Source organism: Scyliorhinus canicula, chromosome 3 (assembly GCF_902713615.1).
Source record: "Scyliorhinus canicula chromosome 3, sScyCan1.1, whole genome shotgun sequence".
In the NCBI taxonomy this organism is placed as follows: Eukaryota; Metazoa; Chordata; class Chondrichthyes; order Carcharhiniformes; family Scyliorhinidae; genus Scyliorhinus; species Scyliorhinus canicula.
The window spans coordinates 240841465-240862269 of NC_052148.1; the positions used below are offsets into that span (position 1 = coordinate 240841465).

The window sequence follows — 20805 nt, forward strand, 5'->3', positions numbered from 1 at the left end:
GAGGTTCAGGGGCGGGGCTGGAGGACCGGTGACGATGTTGGAGGGTCAGGGGCGGGGCTGGAAGACCGGTGGCGGTGTTGGAGGGCCAGAGGGGCGGGGCTGGAGGACCGGTGGCGGTGCTGGAGGGCCGGGGCGGGGCTGGAAGAGCGACGGGGCAGGTGGAGAGGAGCGGGGCATGATGCTATGAGGGCAGAGTGGGAGCAGTGGAGGCATCGCGGGGTGGAACTTGAGAGAGCGAGGGGATCAGGCAAGAGAAAAGATGGGGCAAGAGCGGGGCGGGGGGGAGCAAGAGCGGGGCGGGGGGGAGCAAGAGCAAGGTGAATGCGAGGCGCGTGCGCGCGGGAGTCAAACGGAAAGGGATGGTTTTGCGCTTACCTGATTGGTTTACCTCTCACGGATCTGATTGGCCAGTCGACAGGCAGGCTCCGATTGGGTAATGGGAGATTTCCATGGCGATGCCAAGATGGGGCAGTGTGGAGGCCGATCAGAGTGTGGGTGCGGCCTAGTGGAGTCCCTGCCGGCAGGAATTCGCCTGGTAAAAATAATCCACCTTTTAAGGAGCTCTAGAATGATCGCTCTCTGGGCTATTTGTGTTAAAATCAGTGAACTGGGTGTTTATTTGAAGTGAAATCGCTCCGAAGTCTCTGAACGAAGTGTGTGAAATAATCTGGGGCAATGGCACTGGTAGTAGTTGTTTGGGTGCATTGGGGTTTAACTGTATGAGGGGCAGTGGTTATTCTATAGCGGGTACTGGGTTTAAGCTCTGAGGTTTTTAAAATTTATAGGAAACCCGGGTTAATTTACAGGAGGAACATAAATTTAATCGACAAGGAACACATTAATCTATAATGGGGCTGGTTTAGCTCACTGGGCTAAATCGCTGGCTTTGAAAGCAGGCCAGCAGCATGGTTCGATTCCCGTACCAGCCTCCCCAGACAGGCGTCGGACTGTGGCGACTAGGGGCTTTTCACAGTAACTTCATTAAAGCCTACTCGTGACAATAAGCGATTTTCATTTTCGTATAGGAGATACTGGGGTTAATCTATGCGAATTTAATAGAGTTAATTTATATATTGAAACTGATAGTGTTGCAAAATCCTGGGAATTACATAGAACATTGGATTGGATTTGTTTATTGTCATGTGTACCGAGGTACAGTGAAAAGTATTGTTCTGCGAGCAGCTCAACAGATCATAAAGTACATGGGAAGAAAAGGGAATAAAAGAAAAATACATAATAGGGCAACACAAGGTACACAACGTAACTACATAAGCACCGGCATCGGATGAAGCATACAGGGTGTAGTGTTAATGAGGTCAGTCCATAAGAGGGTCATTTAGGAGTCTGGTAACAGTGGGGAAGAAGCTGTTTTTGAGTCTGTTCGTGCGTGTTCTCAGACTTCTGTATCTCCTGCCCGATGGAAGAAGTTGGAAGAGTGAGTAAGCCGGGTGGGAGGGTCTTTGATTATGCTGACCACTTTCCCCAGGCAGTGCGAGGTGTAAATGGAGTCAATGGATGCGAGGCAGGTTCGTGTGATGGACTGGGCGGTGTTCACGACTCTCTGAAGTTTCTTGCGGTGCTGGGCAGAGCAGTTGCCATAACAGGCTGTGATGCAGCCAGATAGGATGCTTTCTATGGTGCATCTGTAAAAGTCGGTAAGGGTTAATGTGGACATGCCGAATTTCCTTAGGAAGTCTAGGCGCTGTTGTACATTTTTGGTGGTATACAGTGCAGAAGGAGGCCATTCGGCCCATTGAGTCTGCACCGATCCACTTAAGCCCTCACTTCCACCCTATCCCTGTAACCCAATAACCACTTCTAACCTTTTTGGTCACTGAGAGCAATTTATCATGGCCAATCCATCTAAGCTGTACGTCTTTGGACTGTTGGAGGAAACTGGAGCACCCGGAGGAAACCCACGCAGACACGGGGAGAACGTGCAGACTCCGGACAGACAGTGATCCAGCGAGGAATCGAACCTGGGACCCTGGCGCTGTGAAGCCACAGTGCTATCCACTTGTGCTACCGTGCTGCCCAAATTGAAGTGCAATGAACCAGTCCTTCCAATACCAACTGCAATGTCCATTTGAGGTGTACATATGCAGACCCTCATTGGAACTCCAGGGAAGTCCTGGCCCGGCATGCACGTTAACTGCCCGGGATGTTCAAATTTCCAATGAACCCTGGGCCCCTCCAGAAATTTCTCCAACACTGAACTTCATACCAGACATTTGAACCTGTTATGTTCTACTTACATGTGTATAGTTTCATTGAAAAATCCTGACGTAGGTTAATGATTAATAGGGAACTCACACCACCACCCCCACTGCCATACACATGCCAACACCCACTATCAACCTCTGACTACCCCCTAAACAAACTGCCCACCTACTCATTAACCTCCACTCATTCCCATCCCTAGTAACACTACTAAAACTCTTAAAACCGTTGCAATTAACCAGAATATAGCAACTCCAGACTGAAAAGCGGAGGGAGGGAGGCGTGACCTTGCCTCTGCTGCATTCTACCTTCTGTCCCTTGGGCTTCATCCTGGGATCCCTGCACCTGGAATTGGAAGACCTGGCTGCAGCTATGAATAGCAAATAAGTTTGCCATTTCAAATTATTTTTGCTTCCAGTCAGTGGCAATTGGAGCAGCATTGTTGTAGACTGGAAGATCTGGCTCTCTAAATTTTAATCTGGAATTATTTCCTATTATTGTAGGAATTGGTAAATTGCTAAACCTTTGTAGAATTCACATAATACTAATAGGAACTTTGAACATAACTTCTGTGTTATTCATCAAAGATGCTTCATGGGTAAAATTATAATAACAGTCAAAATTTTAATTCATATTTGACTGATAAGAATATACTATTCATTACTGATAGGGATATAATATTAATATTTATAATATTCAACAGCAAAGATCCTTTGCACACGGATCCTGCCTTGTGGCCCCCTCACCCCTCAAAGCCACATCTCGCCACTATGCAATCATATGTAACACACTTCCACGATTTCTTTTCACTAACCTCAATGACTTCCTATTGAGGAACTTCTATTTCTTGTCCAAAATCATTCTGCAATTGATGAATGACTTTTTCCGATTTTCTCGTTGACCTGAGTCACTGTGTGTCAGTCACGCAGAACCCTACTTGGCTGCTTCTTCGGAAGCAAGTTCACATGTTCATTTTCTTTGGTCTGCTGTGGCTCCTCCGCTCTTTCTCAGAATTGTTCAATTTCTTTCTGCAACTTACATATTCAAAGTACCTCCTTTAGCACACTGGGCTAAATCACTGGCTTTGAAAGCAGACCAAGGCAGGCCAGCAGCACGGTTCGATTCCCGTAACAGCCTCCCCGAACAGGCGCCGGAATGTGGCGACTAGGGGCTTTTCACAGTAACTCCATTGAAGCCTACTCGTGACAATAAGCGATTTTCATTTTTCATTTCATTTCATTTCATTTCATGAGCACAATTCCATAAGAAGGGTGAGAGCAAGGCAATTCCTTCAGAGGCTTCCAGCACCAAATGAGGAGTCGCATGGCTGAGTCACTGATGTGCTAGGGGAGAGTCAATCAAAATGCCGAGGAACAGGATCCCAGTGCAATCTACTCTTTTTTTTCCAAAAGTAATATAATAAGAGTAATTTCTTGCACAGATGTTGTCATAGTAAGAATTTTACACTGTGAAAATCCACTTTTCACAGAATCACAGAAAAATACAGTGCAGAAAAGGCTCTTCGGCCCATCGGGTCTGCACCGCCGCATCAAAGGCACCTGATCTGCCAGTCCTAATCCCATTTGTTGGCACTTGGCCCATAGCCTCGAATGTTAAGACGTGCCATGTGCTCGTCCAGGTACTTTTCAAAGGATGTGAGGCAACACGCCTCTACCACCCTTCCAGGCAGTGTGTTCCAGACCGTCACCACCCTCTGGGTAGAAAAGCTTTTCCTCAACACCCCCCCCCCCCCCCCCCCCGCTGCACTTCCCGTCCCTCGTAACCGACTAACTAAGGGGAACAGCTGTTCCCTATCCACCCTGTCTATGCCACTCATACTCTTGTACACCTTGGTCAGGTGGCCACTTAGTCTTCTCTGCTGCAGCAAAAACGACCCAAGCCAATCCAACCTGTCTTCATAACTTAAATGTTCAATCCCAGGCAACATGGTGAAATGCCTCTGCACCCACTCCAGTGCAATCACATCCTTCCTATAATGTGGTGACCAGAACTTCATTCAGTACTCCAGCTGTGGTCTCACCAATGGTCTATATAACTCCAACATGACTTCCTTGCTTTTGTAATCTATGCCACGATTGATAAAAGCAAGTGTACCATATGCCTTTTTCACCACCCTATTAATCCTTCCGTCAGAGATCTATTTACAAACACGCCACGGTCACTTTGTTCCTCAGGACTTCCCAGTGTGGTGCCATTCATTGAATATTTTCTTGTCAAATTGTTCCTTCCAAAGTGTAATACCTCACATTTTTCAGGATTAAATTCCATCAGCCACTTTTCTGCCCATTTGACCATCCCACCTATATCTTCCTGTAACCCAAGACTCTCAGCATATTCATAATTCCACTTAGTAAATCTTAATCCTCTTTTACATTGATTCTTCAAGTTTTGAGAGTTTAAACTTCCAGTTACATTTCTGAAACACATTTTAAGTGAACGTTGATCTGCGCCATTGCTAAAATAATGTTGCCCAAATGTAAAAAGAAACACACACACTCTATGTTTATATAGGGCAGTGTGTAGCAGGGCGCATGCATAGGCTAGGAAGCAGGAGGAGAGCTATTGTGAATTTCTATCCTAGACTCACAATAATAGCTTTTGTAAACTCCTTTTACAGGGGTCCACTCGCTTCATCAGGACCTTCATGCTGTAAACCTCTATGACTCTTTGACCTGAATATCATCAGCCTTTGAAAGTGGAAGGAGGTCTCACAACCTGAAAAAAACAGCAGAGAGAAACCGTACACGTGTTTATTTGTGGGTGAGGCTTCAACTGATTGTCCATTCTGGGGAGAGACAAAGCCCCCCACCATGGAGAAACCGTGGAAATGTGGATATTGTGGAAAGGGATTCAGTTACCCGTCCCAGATAGAAAATCATCAGCGCAGTCACACTGGGGAGAGACCGTTCAGCTGCTCTATTTGTGAGGAAGAATTCACTCAGAGATCTAGCCTTTTAACACACCAACGAATTCACACAGGGGAGAGACCATTCATCTGCTCAGAATGTGGGAAAGGGTTTACTCAATCAGCCAGTCTGCGGAGACACCAGCGAGTTCACACTGGGAAGAGACCATACACCTGCTCCGTATGCGGGAAGGGATTCAGTCAGTCAGCCAACTTTCTGAGACACCAGCGAATTCACACTGGAGAGAAGCCATTCATCTGCTCCACATGTGGGAAAGGATTCATTCAGTCATCTGAGCTTCTAACACACCAGCGAGTTCACACCGAGGAGAGACCTTTCCAATGCTCTGAATGTCAGAAGCGTTTTAAAAGTACAAAGCAGCTTCTGGCCCATCAGCGTACTCACACTGGGGAACGGCCATTCACCTGCTCCCTGTGTGAAAAGGGATTCACTCGTTCATCCACTTTGCTAACACACCAGCAGGTTCACACTGGGGAGAAGACATTCATGTGCTCAGAGTGTGGAAAGGGATGCATTACTTCATCCCATCTATTGATACACCAGCGAGGTCACACTGGGGAGAGGCCGTTCACCTGTTCAGTGTGTGGAAAGGGATTCATTCAGTCATCACATCTGCAGAAACACCAGAGAGTTCACAAGTAACTGAAGGGGTTGAATTCTCCTCTTATTGCTGCTGTTAATTACATCCAAGATTGTCCATTTTGACAGAAAATGTTTCTGCTGCTGTTAACACATCTTTAATTAATTTTAATTTAATTCAGTTAATTAATTTGATTAATATTAATATAATCCACCTGATTGGCTATTCTTGGGTTATATTTTTTGAATATAATAAAAAATTCCTTGATTAGCTGTTGGTTCATGGCATTTCCCAGTGCTTGGGTTTTCTGTCCCCTCACACAGGGACTCAGCCATGTGACAAGTCATTCGGTGCTGGAACTTTACACTTGTTTTCGCCCTTCTGAGGGAATAGGGCTCAGGAAGGATGTACTTAGAAGATGCTATTGCTGATGTTATGAAACTACGTTTAACGTCAGAACAAGAATTTTTCTCAACTTGAGATGGAAGGAACTGTATTCATCACAAACATTGGCCCCGTTAATTTCCTGTTAAGCTCGCAATGATGAAGAACATCAATGTAATTATGTTAGATGTTTAGCTGCTGTTGTATAAAGAGTCAAAAGTTCTGCTCCTTTTCTACAAACACCTTTATTTCACTTTACCAGACTCTGCCATCACATCACCTGACACAAAGGCCACCTGAAGCCCCTTTACATAATCAGTGTCAATTATTGGATACTTAACATAAATGAGACAACTAATTAGAATGTCTCTTAACCATTTCATAACAGTCTCCCCTTCCTTGGAGAAAAAAAATAATTAGGTGGTGTTGCACGTTTTACTGTGGTTGTAAAACGCGTTTATTGGAGTGTATTAACACGCCTCCGTATTCGACGTGTGCTTAACACTACTAGGCTCTGTTCTATGTATTTATTCAGCTCTGGAGTCGCCAGTTGCCGTATAGACAACGTCACAAGTATTCCAAGGTCAAGTTCAAAGTAATAAAGACGATACACCGATTAGTAAGGTTCAAACGATCAATATTTATTATACAGTTATAATAAATACTCATACACACACTAAGAGACTAAGCTATAACTAAACTTAAGTGAACAGAATACTTATCTAACAGGAACAGGCAAGGTCAGAGAACGAGGCCTTCGTCCTGGTCTTGTACTGCAGCCTTCAGCAAGCGTTCTGGTACTGGGGGTCTAGTGGGCTTGGATCGCGTAGCGAGCGTTGAACTTACGGTTTCGGCGGCTGGTGCTCAACGGCTAGAGTCAGGATGCAAGATGTCAGTCAGGGCCGGAGCACGGGTTTAACAGACCGGGCTCTGTGGGGAATTTGCCTTTATACCCCTCTCTAATGTCCTTGCCCCCTTCTAGGCGGGCTCTACCTTTCGGTACCGATTGGAGCGTTTCCAAACGGTTACCTTCGAAATCCTCCAATGCGGGGGCTTCCCTCGATGTTGGGGGGTGGTTTCGATATTCGTTACTCTGGTGCCATCCTGTCTGCACAACCAATTAAGTGTTACATTGAGATGGAAATGTTGCCATTGTTTGTGCCTGGATCTGGGCTGCCTCATCAGAATGCTAAGCGCTTTGCCATTAACACCTTTGGCTTGGAGATCTCGCACCTGGCCAGAAACGGGTTTGCTGCTTGCAAAATGCTAATTAGTTGAGAGCAGGCTGTCTGTTCTCACTAAACAGGCTTTTCCTTCTGTCTTCCATTTTAGTTTGGCTCAGTGTCCATTTTGCGTGGCCAGCATGGCTACAGTGGAAACAAAATTTCAAGAAACTGAAAAACACACACGCAATTCCCCCCCCCCCCAACCTTTTTTTTCATTTTTTTGGAAAAAAAATTACCAATATCCAAAAGTTTCTGTGAACTACCCCCTCTTTTTGTAAAACAGTCTGACAATTGATAGCTACTGTCGACTCATGTAATTTTTGTTATTTCCCCTCTGTCCAACATCTGCTTCAAACTTGCAATGTCTATCCTTAACCTTTTTTCATTGACACATTTTGTAGAGTGCACATTTTCCTACAGGGATTTATTGTCAATGTGACAGTCAATAGGTATATTACCCAAATCCCCTAATCCCAAAATTTCTGTCAATATGTGAGATATTTAAACGGCCATATCCACCGCCTCTACAAGGCTTAACATCTCAGCAGCCAAACTGCTTTTGACCACTTTCCTTATTTTCTTTGTTTCCCACACAAGAGGACATTGTTCCCCAAAATGAAAATTATAAAACCTCCTGCATTTGAAACCCCATCACATTAATTTGCATAGGACGCATCACTATAAACTATGAGTTTCAAGTGCCTACGGTCACCTAAAACTGGGAACCTCAAAACACACTCCTGCATTTTTAGTTTGGCCAACTCTTTATTTGCTCTTATTATGTCTTCCACTTTGGAATCATTCATTTTTGTACTTGACTCTAAGACAACAAAACTCATGTCCGGTCTAGTCTGTCTACCTAACCAATTCAGTTGCCCGATTAAACTTCGCAGGTGCTCTTTTTCCATCTTTGAAACCATTGCGTCTTTTTGTGAAACCTAGACACTACTAATTGCTATTGGACTGATGCTTTCCAAATAAGATTGCTGACGTAAAGTTGCCCCTAACTTAACTTAGTCTGTCCGATTTCCAGTCCAATACGTTTAAATGCACCAGAAACCTGACTTCCAACCCTGAATTATTTCCTCAAACCAGAGATTACAATAGCTACACTAGTCCCATCCCACAAATAATCATCGACATGCGTCATAAAGATGCAAGAAAGATTTTCTTTATAGTGCCAGTAAAACATTGCCGGATCAGCAAAGGCAGAGCTAATTGTAGTCCCTTCCCAAGCTGGAGGCTGGTCATCGAAAATGCACAGAATTTTAGGATTTCTACCAAACACTAATTGATAGGGACTGTAGCCCCCAACCATTTGCAATGAATTCTTTGCATGTACCGTCCATGCTAAAGTTGAATTTAGCTTGTAATTCGGTCGATCCGACAAAATTTTCCAGAGCATGTCATCAGTTACAGCATGGTTTCTTTCACACACACTTTCACACACCATTATTAAATGGGCTTTCCGCAGCTGTGTTCATAACTGTGATATTCACGTTTTCACACATATCCCTAAACTCATCATTAGCAAATTCTCTCCTGTTAGTAAGGAATTTTGCTAGTCTGCCCATTCCTGTCCCTATCCATTTTTCCACAATTTGATCCAGAATTACTCTCTTTTCTTTACTTCGTATAATCGTTGATTAACTAAATCTGGTTGCTAAATCCAAAAAATGCAAAATAAATATATTACTGGCTTTATCCCAGATCATACGGTCCATGGCCACAATGTTGTTAAAATCTCTGGCCAAAGGTAGGGTTACTATCAGTCGTGCTGGTGTCCTTTTGTACTTCCTACAAACTTCACAACGATCACTAACCTATTCTGTCAGTTTAGTATAGTCTTCATCCCTTACCCCTGCACCCTTTAATAAATGTTTCAGCCTCTGAGGAGACGGATGCGCAAATTGCCTATGCAGTTTTAATACAACAAGCTTTTTATCAGCTAAAGTACCATTTTCAACTGCTATTAACACATCCTTAACAACTATATTTGAAATATTATTTGTCAGTAATGGAATACAATAGTGTCCCGACTGTGTAAATTGTAAGTCCACCTTACCCTGTTCCATATCCAGTTTCATGTGTGCTTTCTTCATCGACGGTCTGCTCAGAAGCAAAGGTATCTCACTTGATTTAACATCTGTGCTAATGAAATGATTCACTCTGGCAATATTGCAAGGGATCACCACTCTTTTCAGCGACTTCAGAGTATTATCATCCCCAAACCTGAAACTTGTGGAACTTTCAAATTCCATAACCTTGTTATGATTTTCGGCATTCAAGGAGTCCAGGTAACATTTTAACCAGTCAATTCCACATACAGCAGATGTGCAGCCACTGTCCAATACAGCACAATTGAAGGATTCTGCAACAAACATCCTCATTACCGACGTAAAACTACTTGTTAATAAGACAATGCCTTCTTTCTGGTCACTATCTTTTTCCTCTTCTGACTCCTCCGTGTCATGTGTCGCTTCAAACACTCTATTATAACGTGTTGGACAGTTGAAAGCATAATGGTATTGAGAGTCACGTTGAAAACACGATTTATCATGCCCTGTGCATTTCTGGGGTTCATCTTCCTATTGTAGGTTCCAACTGGGTTTCTGTCTTCATAATTTCTGGGTCCCGATCTCCTTCTATAGTGTTGGAATTTGTTCGGAGCTGTACAATTTTGCCATCCTGTTAGTAGTGTATCTTCCATATTCTGCTTTATTGCAGACTGACCTATTTGTGTCATCAGAGCCATCGGAATCGAATGTTTCCCCAGAAACTTTTTTAAAGCTTCTGTCATCTGAACGAATAAGGTATCCTTATCCGCAAACTGAACTCCTGTCAAAACCAGGAGTCTATCCATGTTGCTCACTCTAGCACAGTCAAGTAATTTAAAGGTTACACAGACTGGAAATTCCAGGTTGTGTTTCTGCAGCCTTTTATATAGTCTGCCAAATTCCATTATATGGTCTTCAATGGAGAAATCCTCTATTTTCTGGAACCTATCAAAATAGGTCTGTCCAGTTGTTAAATTTCTTGTTGATGAGGATGGTGGGGTACTATGAAAGGAAGATCATGCATTTGACCAATGGTAGAATAAATGTAACCATATCAAAGAGATACCTTTCCAGCAGTTTCAATGATCACGACAGGTGTGGTGACTGGGGAATCTAGCTTACTTGAGGTACAAAATGCATCCACTGCTGACAAAAAGTATCAAGTGGATATAGAGGTTGGAATGTGCACATGCTATGTTGGGTCCAACGGCGCACTTTGTAAGCATCAATATGCCATAGTGAAACAATACAGGATTCATTCTTTCAACTTCCTCCCTACCAATAATGAGAGAATGTGCCTAAAGTTGCTCTACCTGGCTTATTGGAAATGAAAATACATTGGTTGGTTTTGTACCCGTGCCTGCAGTCCCTCATTTTCTGGAACCTATCATACGCACTTAACAAGTCATCCTTTTTATAAATCTTATCCATATAACGTAATAGAGTCTCCAGACCTTCTTCTGAGTCTAACTCTTCCAATTCCAGCTCAGAAAACACTTTGCTTCGGATTTTACTGTCATAAGGTAGAGAAAGAGTCAATGCCATACCTTGTTTTCTCTTTCCCAAAGCAGTTACCTTAGTACACATAACTACTGCACGTCTCCATTGATTGTACAATCCCCTTTCAGAAAATAAGGGGGATAGTCATATCCGGCCATCTTTATCTTAGGTTAAGACCATAAGACATAGGAGTGGAAGTAAGGCCATTCGGCCCATCGAGTCCACTCCGCCATTCAATCATGGCTGATGGGCATTTCAACTCCACCTACCAGCATTCTCCCCGTAGCCCTTAATTCCTCGCAACATCAAGAATTTATCTATCTCTGCCTTGAAGCCATTTAGCGTCCCGGCCTCCACTGCACTCCGCGGCAATGAATTCCACAGGCCCACCACTCTCTGGCTGAAGAAATGTCTCCGCATTTCTGTTCTGAATTTACCCCCTCTAATTCTAAGGCTGTGCCCATGGGTCCTCGTCTCCTCGCCTATCGGAAACAGTTTCTTTGCGTCCACCCTTTCTAAGCCATGTATTATCTTGTAAGTTTCTATTAGATCTCCCCTTAACCTTCTAAACTCCAATGAATACAATCCCAGGATCCTCAGCCGTTCATCATATGTTAGACCCGCCATTCCAGGGATCATCCGTGTGAATCTCCGCTGGACACGCTCCAGTGCCAGTATGTCCTTCCTGAGATGTGGGGCCCAAAACTGGACACAGTACTCCAAATGGGGCCTAACCAGAGCCTTATAAAGGCTCAGTAGCACATCGCTGCTTTTATATTCCAACCCTCTTGAGATAAATGACAACATTGCATTCGCTTTCTTAATCACAGATTCAACCTGCATGTTTACCTTTAGGGAATCCTCGACTAGCACTCCCAGATCCCTTTGTACTTTGGCATTATGAATTTTCTCACCGTTTAGAAAGTAGTCTATGCTTGGATTCTTTTTTCCAAAGTGCAAGACCTCACATTTTCTCACGTTGAATTGCATCAGCCATTTCCTGCACCACTCTCCCAAACTGTCTAGATCCTTCTGCAGCCTCCCCACTTCCTCAGCACTACCTGCCTGACCACCTAACTTTGCATCATCGGCAAACTTCGCTAGAATGCCCCCAGTCCCTTCATCCAGATCATTAATATATATGGTGAACAGCTGCGGCCCCAACACTGAACCCTGTGGGACACCGCTGGTCACCGGCTGCCATTCCGAAAAAGAACCTTTTATCCCAACTCTCTGCCTTCTGTCAGACAGCCAATCCTCAACCCATGCCAGTAGCTCACCTTGAACACCATGGGCCCTCACCTTACTCAGCAGCCTCCTGTGTGGCACCTTATCAAAGGCCTTTTGGAAATCCAGATAGACCACATCCACTGGGTTTCCCTGGTCTAACCTACTTGTCACCTCCTCAAAGAATTCTAACAGGTTCGTCAGGCACGACCTCCCCTTACTAAATCCATGTTGACTTGTTCTAATCCGACCCTGCTCTTCCAAGAATTTAGAAATCTCATCCTTAACGATCGATTCTAGAATTTTACCAACAACCGAGGTTAGGCTAATTGGCCTATAATTTTCCATCTTTTGTCTTGATCCTTTCTTGAACAAGGGGGTTACAACAGCGATCTTCCAATCGTTCGGGACTTTCCCTGACTCCAGTGATTTTTGAAAGATCTCAACCAACGCTTCCGCTATTTCTTCAGCCACCTCCCTCAGAACTCTAGGGTGTAGCCCATCGGGGCCAGGAGATTTGTCAATTTTAAGACCTTTTAGCTTTTTTAGCACCATCTCTTTTGTAATGGCAACCATACTCAACTCAGCCCCCTGACCCTCTATAATTTTTGGGATATTACTCATGTCTTCCACTGTGAAGACAGACGCAAAGTACTTATTAAGTTCTCCATATATACTTTTTTCTTCTCACTCACCCCTTGGTTTGGTCTGGAAAAGTTGTATCTTTCAACCCTTCACATTTGCACAGCAACCATCCTCTGCTACCATTTGTTAGACGTTTAGCTGCTGTTGCATAAAGAGTCAAAGGTTCTGCTCCTTTCCCACAAACACCTTTATTCCACTTTAACAGACTCTGCACAAAACTATGTCATCACATCACTTGACACAAAGGCCACCTGAAGCCCCTTTACACGTCAATTATTGTCAATTTATTATTGTCAACATAAATGAGACAACTAATTGGAATGTCTTTTAACCCATTTCTTAACAAATTATGCCAAATTGTTAGGGGATCCAAAGCAAAGGCTACACCAGCTACTTTCAGATATGCTGCATGGTTGTTGAACAGAAGACAACTCTGGGCTGTCTGCCACAGACAGGACCTACCTCTCCATGGAAGCAACAGGACAAACTGCTGAGGCTGCAATGCAAATCCTAAAACGACAAGATCTTCCAGTGTGTATAGGCCTGAAAACCTGTCCAGTTGTTAAATTTCTTGTTGATGAGGATGGTGGTGTACTATGAAAGGAAGATCATGCATTTGACCAATGGTAGAATAAATGTAACCATATCAAAGAGATACCTTTCCAGCAGTTTCAATGATCACGACAGGTGTGGTGACTGGGGAATCTAGCTTACTTGAGGTACAAAATGCATCCACTGCTGACAAAAAGTATCAAGTGGATATAGAGATTGGAATGTGCACATGCTATGTTGGGTCCAACGGCGCACTTTGTAAGCATCAATATGCCATAGTGAAACAATACAGGATTCATTCTTTCAACTTCCTCCCTACCAATAATGAGAGAATGTGCCTAAAGTTGCTCTACCTGGCTTATTGGAAATGAAAATACATTGGTTGGTTTTGTACCCGTGCCTGCAGTCCCTCATAAAGTACACCAGGAAAAGAAATCCTCACAGTGGTACATGTTTAAGCTGAAAATACGGAGGAAACCATGAAAAGCAGAAATAATTACATAAATGGTCACTGTGGGAATTCCCGGGTAGAATGGCACTTTGATGAAACAGAAGCAGATGTGATGAAAGTGACAAATTGTCTTCTGAAACATAACAGAAAAATCCCCAGGAACTCTAATCACTAGTTCAAGAATTTAAACAGCAAAGTCTGAAACTGAAGAGTGATTCTGCAACTGTGTCTGCACAGATGACCTTAGGAACGTATACTAGAGTTGCTTGGCTTCCAGGCGCAAGATTGGACCATTACAGTTATGATGAGGCACACAAACCAAGGTACAGCCAACTGCAGTAAGCAGGAGAATAAGCGCACTTGGTGCCTTGAAACAGGAAGGAAATGTCAAATGTCTGGGGGACAGCTGAGCAGCTGCAGCAGACAAACTGAAAATACATGTGCATTGTCTTCCAAAGTAACGGACAAAGGAGGGCTCCATGTAACCTGAGTCATTGGGGATCAGTCAACGAGAACACTCCTTCCAAGTGCTGGAGTGTTGTTCGGCCACAAGTAGAAGTTCTGTAAAAAGAAACCAGGAAGTTGGTGAAAAGTGTGGATGTGTACATTGCACATCATCAAGGAGCAGTGAGGAACGTCTATGACGCCATTGATGATTTAAAATGCGCCCTAGGCACAGGCCCCCACTTTACAAGTTCCAGACCCAGACTTGCCCTATGCCATAGAAGTAGCAACCACCGACTGAACCCTATCAGCAGTACTGCAAGAACGACACGATCACTTGGGACCCGTAGAATATGCCTCAAGGGTATTAGACCCTGTAGAGCAAGGATTCTCAGCCTGCGAATGGCACTTGCTTGCAGTCTTTTGGGCAGTACAGTACTTTGCGTACATCACAGGCCTCAACCCAGTAACGATCCTGACCGAGCACACCCCCACTCAACTGTTACTCAACGGTAGATATAAGGATGGTTCAGTCAGCCAAATCAGAGCAGCTCGCTGGACACTACTGTTACAAGGCAGGGACATTACGGTAAAACGCACCAAGACCCACACATTTCTGGCCGATAATCTCCCAATATGCAGGGACCCCACATGAGTGCCAGATCATAGCAGCCCAACACCACACAGGACCCTTTATCCCAAAGTCACTACACCCACGAGCAGGCAGTAAAACACCAGATTCCCAAACCACAGGGAATGCTTAAAAAATTTATGTAGACGGTTCCTCCACAATCGAAAATGGAGTTAGAATTACTAGTTGTGGTATTTACGTGGAAGACGCGCAGGGACGCCCACTAGAAGAGATCTCTTTAAAATTGCCCGGCCACCTAGGTTCACAAGCAGCAGAACTCACAGCCATAGCCTATGTAATTCAGCACCCTGACTCTTTTCCAGCTCCCGCAGACATACACTCGGACAGCCTGTATGTGTGCAACAGAATTCCTGCCCCGTGTGGGAATCTCGAGATTTTGTTTCAGCCAATGGAAAACCCATACCCTCTGCCCTGTTAAAGCACATTCTCAAGACAGCCTCAGACCACATATATGGTATTATTAACGCAAGAAGCCATCATCGTTCCTTCCCACCCAGATTCCTTAGCCAAAGCAGGATCACGCCATGGTCACTTCTGGCAGCCACCCGAAAGCGAACCGATACCCTCAGTCCAGGTTTCCTAGACCAATATTGAGGATCTATCCCAAGTACAAAAAGCAGACGACACCCTGAAACAGGTTTTAGATGGCAACTTCCCAGTCCCCTATGATAGATTGAAGGATGGCATAGTTTTAAAAAACAGAATTTATGTGGTCCCCACCCAGGACAGAAACCAGCTCATTTACCAATTTCATGACGGACACGGACATCAGGGGCTAGAGAATACTATTTCCCATTTAAGACCTTTGTGTAGGTGGCCCGATTTAAAAAGCGATGTAACCCATTATGTCGAGATTTGCCTTATCTTTGCTCCGAACAATCCCGAACATTACTCAAAGAAAGGACAATTACGTCACACCCGACCTGTGAATGGCCCTTGGACAAATTTGCAACTCGATTACATTGGCCCCTTCCCCCTTGCAGAAATGGTTTCAAGCACGTGCTGGTTGTAATCGACACCTTTACTAAATGGGTAGAAGCATTTCCCTCACGGACAAACACAGCAAAGGCCACCGCTAAGATTTTGACCCAACACATATTCACACGCTGGTGTCTCCCCCACAGCATTGTGTCAGACCAAGGTTCCCACTTCACCGGCAGAGTCATGCAAAATGTTTGAACAATTTTTGGGATCAGGCAGAAATTCCATATAGCATATCACCCCCAATCCACTGGCATTGTCGAGAGAATGAATCGAACTTTAAAAGCGACCATTAGGAAGATGGTGCAACAGAACAATACCATGTGGGACACGGTCCTCCTACTTTCTCTCATGTTTATTCGGGACACTGTTTCCAGTTCAACAGGCTTCACGCCCCCACACTCTCATGACCGGACAGCCCATGAAGGGTATTGAATATTTATTAGGCCTCGATTTGGCAAGCCCCACAATAACCGCCCTCACCCACGAAAAAACAGTCCAATAGGTTACAGATATCATTAAAGCGGCACAACTCGCTGCAGCTGTACAATTAGGCGTTAGAAGGAAGCAGGGTAAAGCCTGCTTGACGAAACCACCCACCCCATAGAGTACACAGTCGGTCAGCAAGTAATGGTTTCACTTTACAACCCCAGTTATTTCCTCTCCCCCAAATTTGCAGGACCCTACTCCATTTCCGACAAAGTGAGCCCCTCCGTGTACAAGATAACGTACCCCAACGGTAAAACTGGTTGGTTCCACATCAACTAACTCAAAAGTCTACGGATCCCAATGTAGCCACTCCCACCACATCTCTCTGGCAATAGGAGACGATTCCACCCCGCCCATCGACAACCTAGTCCGACCCCTATGCCAACCCTCCCCCAGCCATGCCGGCATTTATCTCTTGTCTACGCCCACAGACCCGAACTTGTCTCTGCCCACAGGTACAGACTTTCACCTTGAACTTGACTCTGACAACAGCGAGAGTCTCCCAGATTTGATTACTATCCCTGGACACTGGCGCGATCTCTCTGCCCCCGGTCACCCCAGCCCCCGGAACCACAACTTAGATATCTTTGACCCCCTATATGCCCTCCCCCGGCCACCGCCACAGTCACCATCCGACCACAGTAACTTGCCCTCCACAGCCACCGCCCCTATGCCTCACGCCGAACAAGCCCCTCTTTGGCACCGCAACAATTCTTGCAGACTAGTAAGGCACAACGATTCGGATTATCCGACGGCCCACGCGGCCAAGGCACAGAAACGGCAGACACGAGTCTGGCAACTGGGAGATGGTGATGATTCAGATACTGACTCTCGTTTCAATAATGCTTTAGCAATACTGTTTGGTACAGAACCCTGAGGTGTTCAGATGATGAGAAAGAGATTAGTATTAAGGTAAGTATTAAGGTGTCCAAGTTCTGACGGAGCCTGCCCGCCTTTTTCCTTCTTTTTCTGCGATATGGTTTTAACCCATGTCACCGACACACAATTACTCTTCTGATTCAAGGGTACGATGCCCTATGACAGCTAAAGGTATCAAGTTTGTCGAGAAACAGATCACTGTTCTCCCAGTCTTTATCAAGTTTCCACATGACCACAAACTCTTATCATAAATTATCATAGAATTTACAGTGCAGAAGGAAGCCATTCGGCCCATCGAGTCTGCACCGGCTCTTGGAAAGAGAACCCTACCCAAGGTCAACACCTCCACCCTATCCCCATAACCCCACCCAACACTAAGGGCAATTTTGGACACTAAGGGCAATTTATCATGGCCAATCCACCTAACCTGCACATCTTTGGACTGTGGGAGGAAACCGGAGCACCCGGAGGAAACCCACGCACACACTGGGAGGATGTGCAGACTCCGCACAGACAGTGACCCAAGCTGGAATCGAACCTGGGACCCTGGAGCTGTGAAGCAATTATGCTATCCACAATGCTACCGTGCTGCCCATGCTTACCGTCCACTCAGGTCACCCAGGTAGGGAGTAACTGCACTGATCCCTGCCCTACCTGAGGACCCCAAATGTATCCAGTCAGTTAAGCTCGGATAGTGGAGTAACGGCACTAACCCCCGCCCTACCTGAGGATTCCACCCATTCTTATCCTGCAGCGGCCCACATGCACCTCATGTTCCCGTCACTTCATACAAACTGGAATGTCTCTCTACACACTGCACTGTCTTTGGCAGGCCTTGGTTCACCTTCTCTGCTCTCCCTTTGGTTGTGGTTTGAAGAATGCATTTTGCCACGTTCTGTATGCTCACCCCTTCTTTCCTTTACCTTCCACGACCCCCTGGTCACTCCCCACCTGCTATTTACACATATGACACGATTGGTTACTATACATGCTGCAACACACGAACTACCTCTGAACCCTGGGACGCAACTCTATAAAACTGGCTGCCCTGAAATTCGGCTGGTTAAGATAAGCCTCAACATCCCATGGTTGAGATTTAAGAAAAGACTGGTCGAAGAAATTGTCCGCCCACTCCCCGCATGGACCACATGCTGCGAGAGTCTCTGGGCGAAATTCTCCCAAAACGGGAGAAATCGTCAAACTGCCGTAAAACCCGGGCGGGTTTTACGGCATCGCGCCCCTTCCCGACGGGGGACCGATTCTGGTCCCCGGTCGGGGCTAGCAGCCCGACGTCGGAGGCTCCGACAAGTCGGGCTTAACGAAAATCGTTAAGCCCGCTTGTCGGACTTAGCGCCGGCTGACGCGTCATATGACGTCAGCCGCGCATGCGCAGGTGGGAAGACTCCACCCGCGCGTGCGCGGGTGACGTCATCGCGTTTTTGCGCGAAACCCGCGCATGCGCGGTCCGGGTTGCCCCTCAGCCGCCCCGCGTATTGATACTGCGGGGCGGCGGAAGGACAAATAGTGCGCGGGCATCGGGCCCGCTGCCCGCGATCGGTGGGCACCGATCGCGGGCCCATGGCACCCTTGGCACGGCCGTGGTACTGCCGTGCCAATCGGTGCCATGGTTATTTTTTTCCAGGTAGTCACGACGTTTTTACGAACGGCAGGACCAGGTGTGTTTGCCGTTCGTAAAAAGGTCGTAAAGGGCTGGGACTTCGGCCCTTCTAACAGCTGTGAATCGCTGCCGGCCGTAAAAAAACGGCGGCAGCGATTCGTGTCGGGATTTCGGCGGGGGGGTGGGAGAATAGCGGGAGGGCGTCAAAAAAGTCGGGAAGGCCCTCCCGCTATTCTCCCACCCGTCGTGGGGGGCGGAGAATTTCGCCCTCTGTGTTTTAAAAATTTGCATTTCTTGTCTCTCACAATGGTATTTAAAAAAAAAATAAGGGAGTCACAAATGGTGACAATCATAACGGGTAATTGGAGTAAGGAGACAAAGACTAATAAAACGAGATATTGACCAAAGATAATAACAGATACTATGCTTGCACCCTCAGGATTACCCGGAAAACAGAAAACACAGGATGAAGCAAGGACTGCTGACATGCGTTTGGATCATCGCTGGACTTCTGCAACTGCGCGCGCAACGGACTTTTGTTACAAACCCCACACCAGCCCCGAACACTACCACACAACAGACCACCACCAGGCCGGACACTACACCGCACATAAACAGACGTCGAAACCCCCACTTGGTGCGAAAACATTGCCAAATGGAACCCCCTTTCATACATAGTAGAGGCCTTTCTAGTAATTGCAATAATCTGCAGTGTCATTCAGACACTTTGACTCCGTAAATTGAGAGCAAAAGCCTCCCGCTCCCCGATATATACAGTCCGAGCCCCCTTTGGAATTCAACAAAATTAAATTCATGCACCAATCGCTGCTAAGAATAAACCATGTACCTCTCTAACTTTATTAGGATTAATTAGAAATGTGATGCCGCTGTTTTAAATTTTGTACTGTATATAAGTTCTTTTGATATTCACCAGCAGCATGAGAGTAGCTTAGATAGTGTTAGCTAGGGATCAACTGTGCGGATAAATTAAATGTTTTATAGTGACCTGAATTATAGTGCCCGTTAGAGATGAATTCATTTATGAATGTATTAATGAAATATTAGGTAAATGTCCCAAACCATAAGATAGAGTAGAATAGAACCTTGCCTTGACCAAGGGTGACCGGTCCACCAAGGATGAACAGGGATTGATAGTGTGATCCACCACGCTTCGCATTCAGGATCAAGAGGATGGAATGTAGCCATCTAAGATGGCCACCTGCAAAGGACCATGGGAATTATGGCCAACCCAGGACTCAGACAGATACAGAACCTATGTGTATTTGAAACACGGGCCTGATCGAAACCCCCGCTCGTTTGCATTTTAATGGCCCATTTTTCCAGGACAATAGAACTCCAATCAAGCAACTGGTACAACCACAGACTGATCGCGCCACTCCCTTTACTCAGAAAGCCCAACTTTATTGGCCGAAATCGAAGACAGTGATCAGAGACCTGTCAAACTATTAAATCCAAGGTTAAGGACCGCGCCCAAGAGCGCGAAATCCCAGAGGGATAAAAGAGAGCACAGCCATGTTTTCTGTCTCTTTTGGATCTGGCCTGTGCCAAACCAATTGTAGCAGGAACAGCCAGCCAAGTACAAGACCAACGATCGCTACCTGACGGCTGAGCCCAGCAGAGACAGCCGCTTTCTTCGAACCAGCCAAGTAAAATCCAGATAAAGGCCTTTATCCATGTGCACAGTGCCAGTCGCCCTGAAGTTAAGTATAGGTTATTGTAGCTGATAGGTGTAGTTTAACTCGTAGTAGATATTGTGTTTGCATGTCGAGGTAATTCTTGTGTATGTAAATAAACTATCTTTTGAACTAACTAACTGGTTGTGTGGTCATTTGATCGATAGAAGGGAAGGCTTGTGGTTCACCAACATCAGGGGTGGGCAAACTTTTCCGTGCAAGGGCCACATTCAGAAATTCACAATTCACAAAGGGCCG

General features: G+C 45.5%; 1 protein-coding gene across 2 annotated transcripts; it reads left to right on the forward strand.

Moving 5' to 3' along the window:
* Positions 1-287: 287 nt before the first annotated feature.
* On the forward strand, positions 288-6354 carry LOC119963398 (zinc finger protein 79-like). 2 transcript variants are annotated; one of them, XM_038792462.1, is made up of 2 exons: positions 288-535; positions 4859-6354. In XM_038792462.1, exon 2 carries the CDS (start codon positions 5052-5054, stop codon positions 5808-5810), a length of 759 nt encoding a protein of 252 aa, XP_038648390.1. In that variant the 5' UTR covers positions 288-535; positions 4859-5051; the 3' UTR covers positions 5811-6354. The 2 variants fall into 2 exon arrangements, with proteins under 2 accessions (XP_038648390.1, XP_038648391.1); XM_038792463.1 differs by lacking the exon at positions 288-535 and adding an exon at positions 1396-1435.
* Positions 6355-20805: the final 14451 nt, after the last annotated feature.

Bases quoted from the DNA above. Each gene is read 5' to 3' on its own strand.
- LOC119963398 (XM_038792462.1), top strand. From the start codon at position 5,052: ATGGAGAAACCGTGGAAATGTGGATATTGTGGAAAGGGATTCAGTTAC.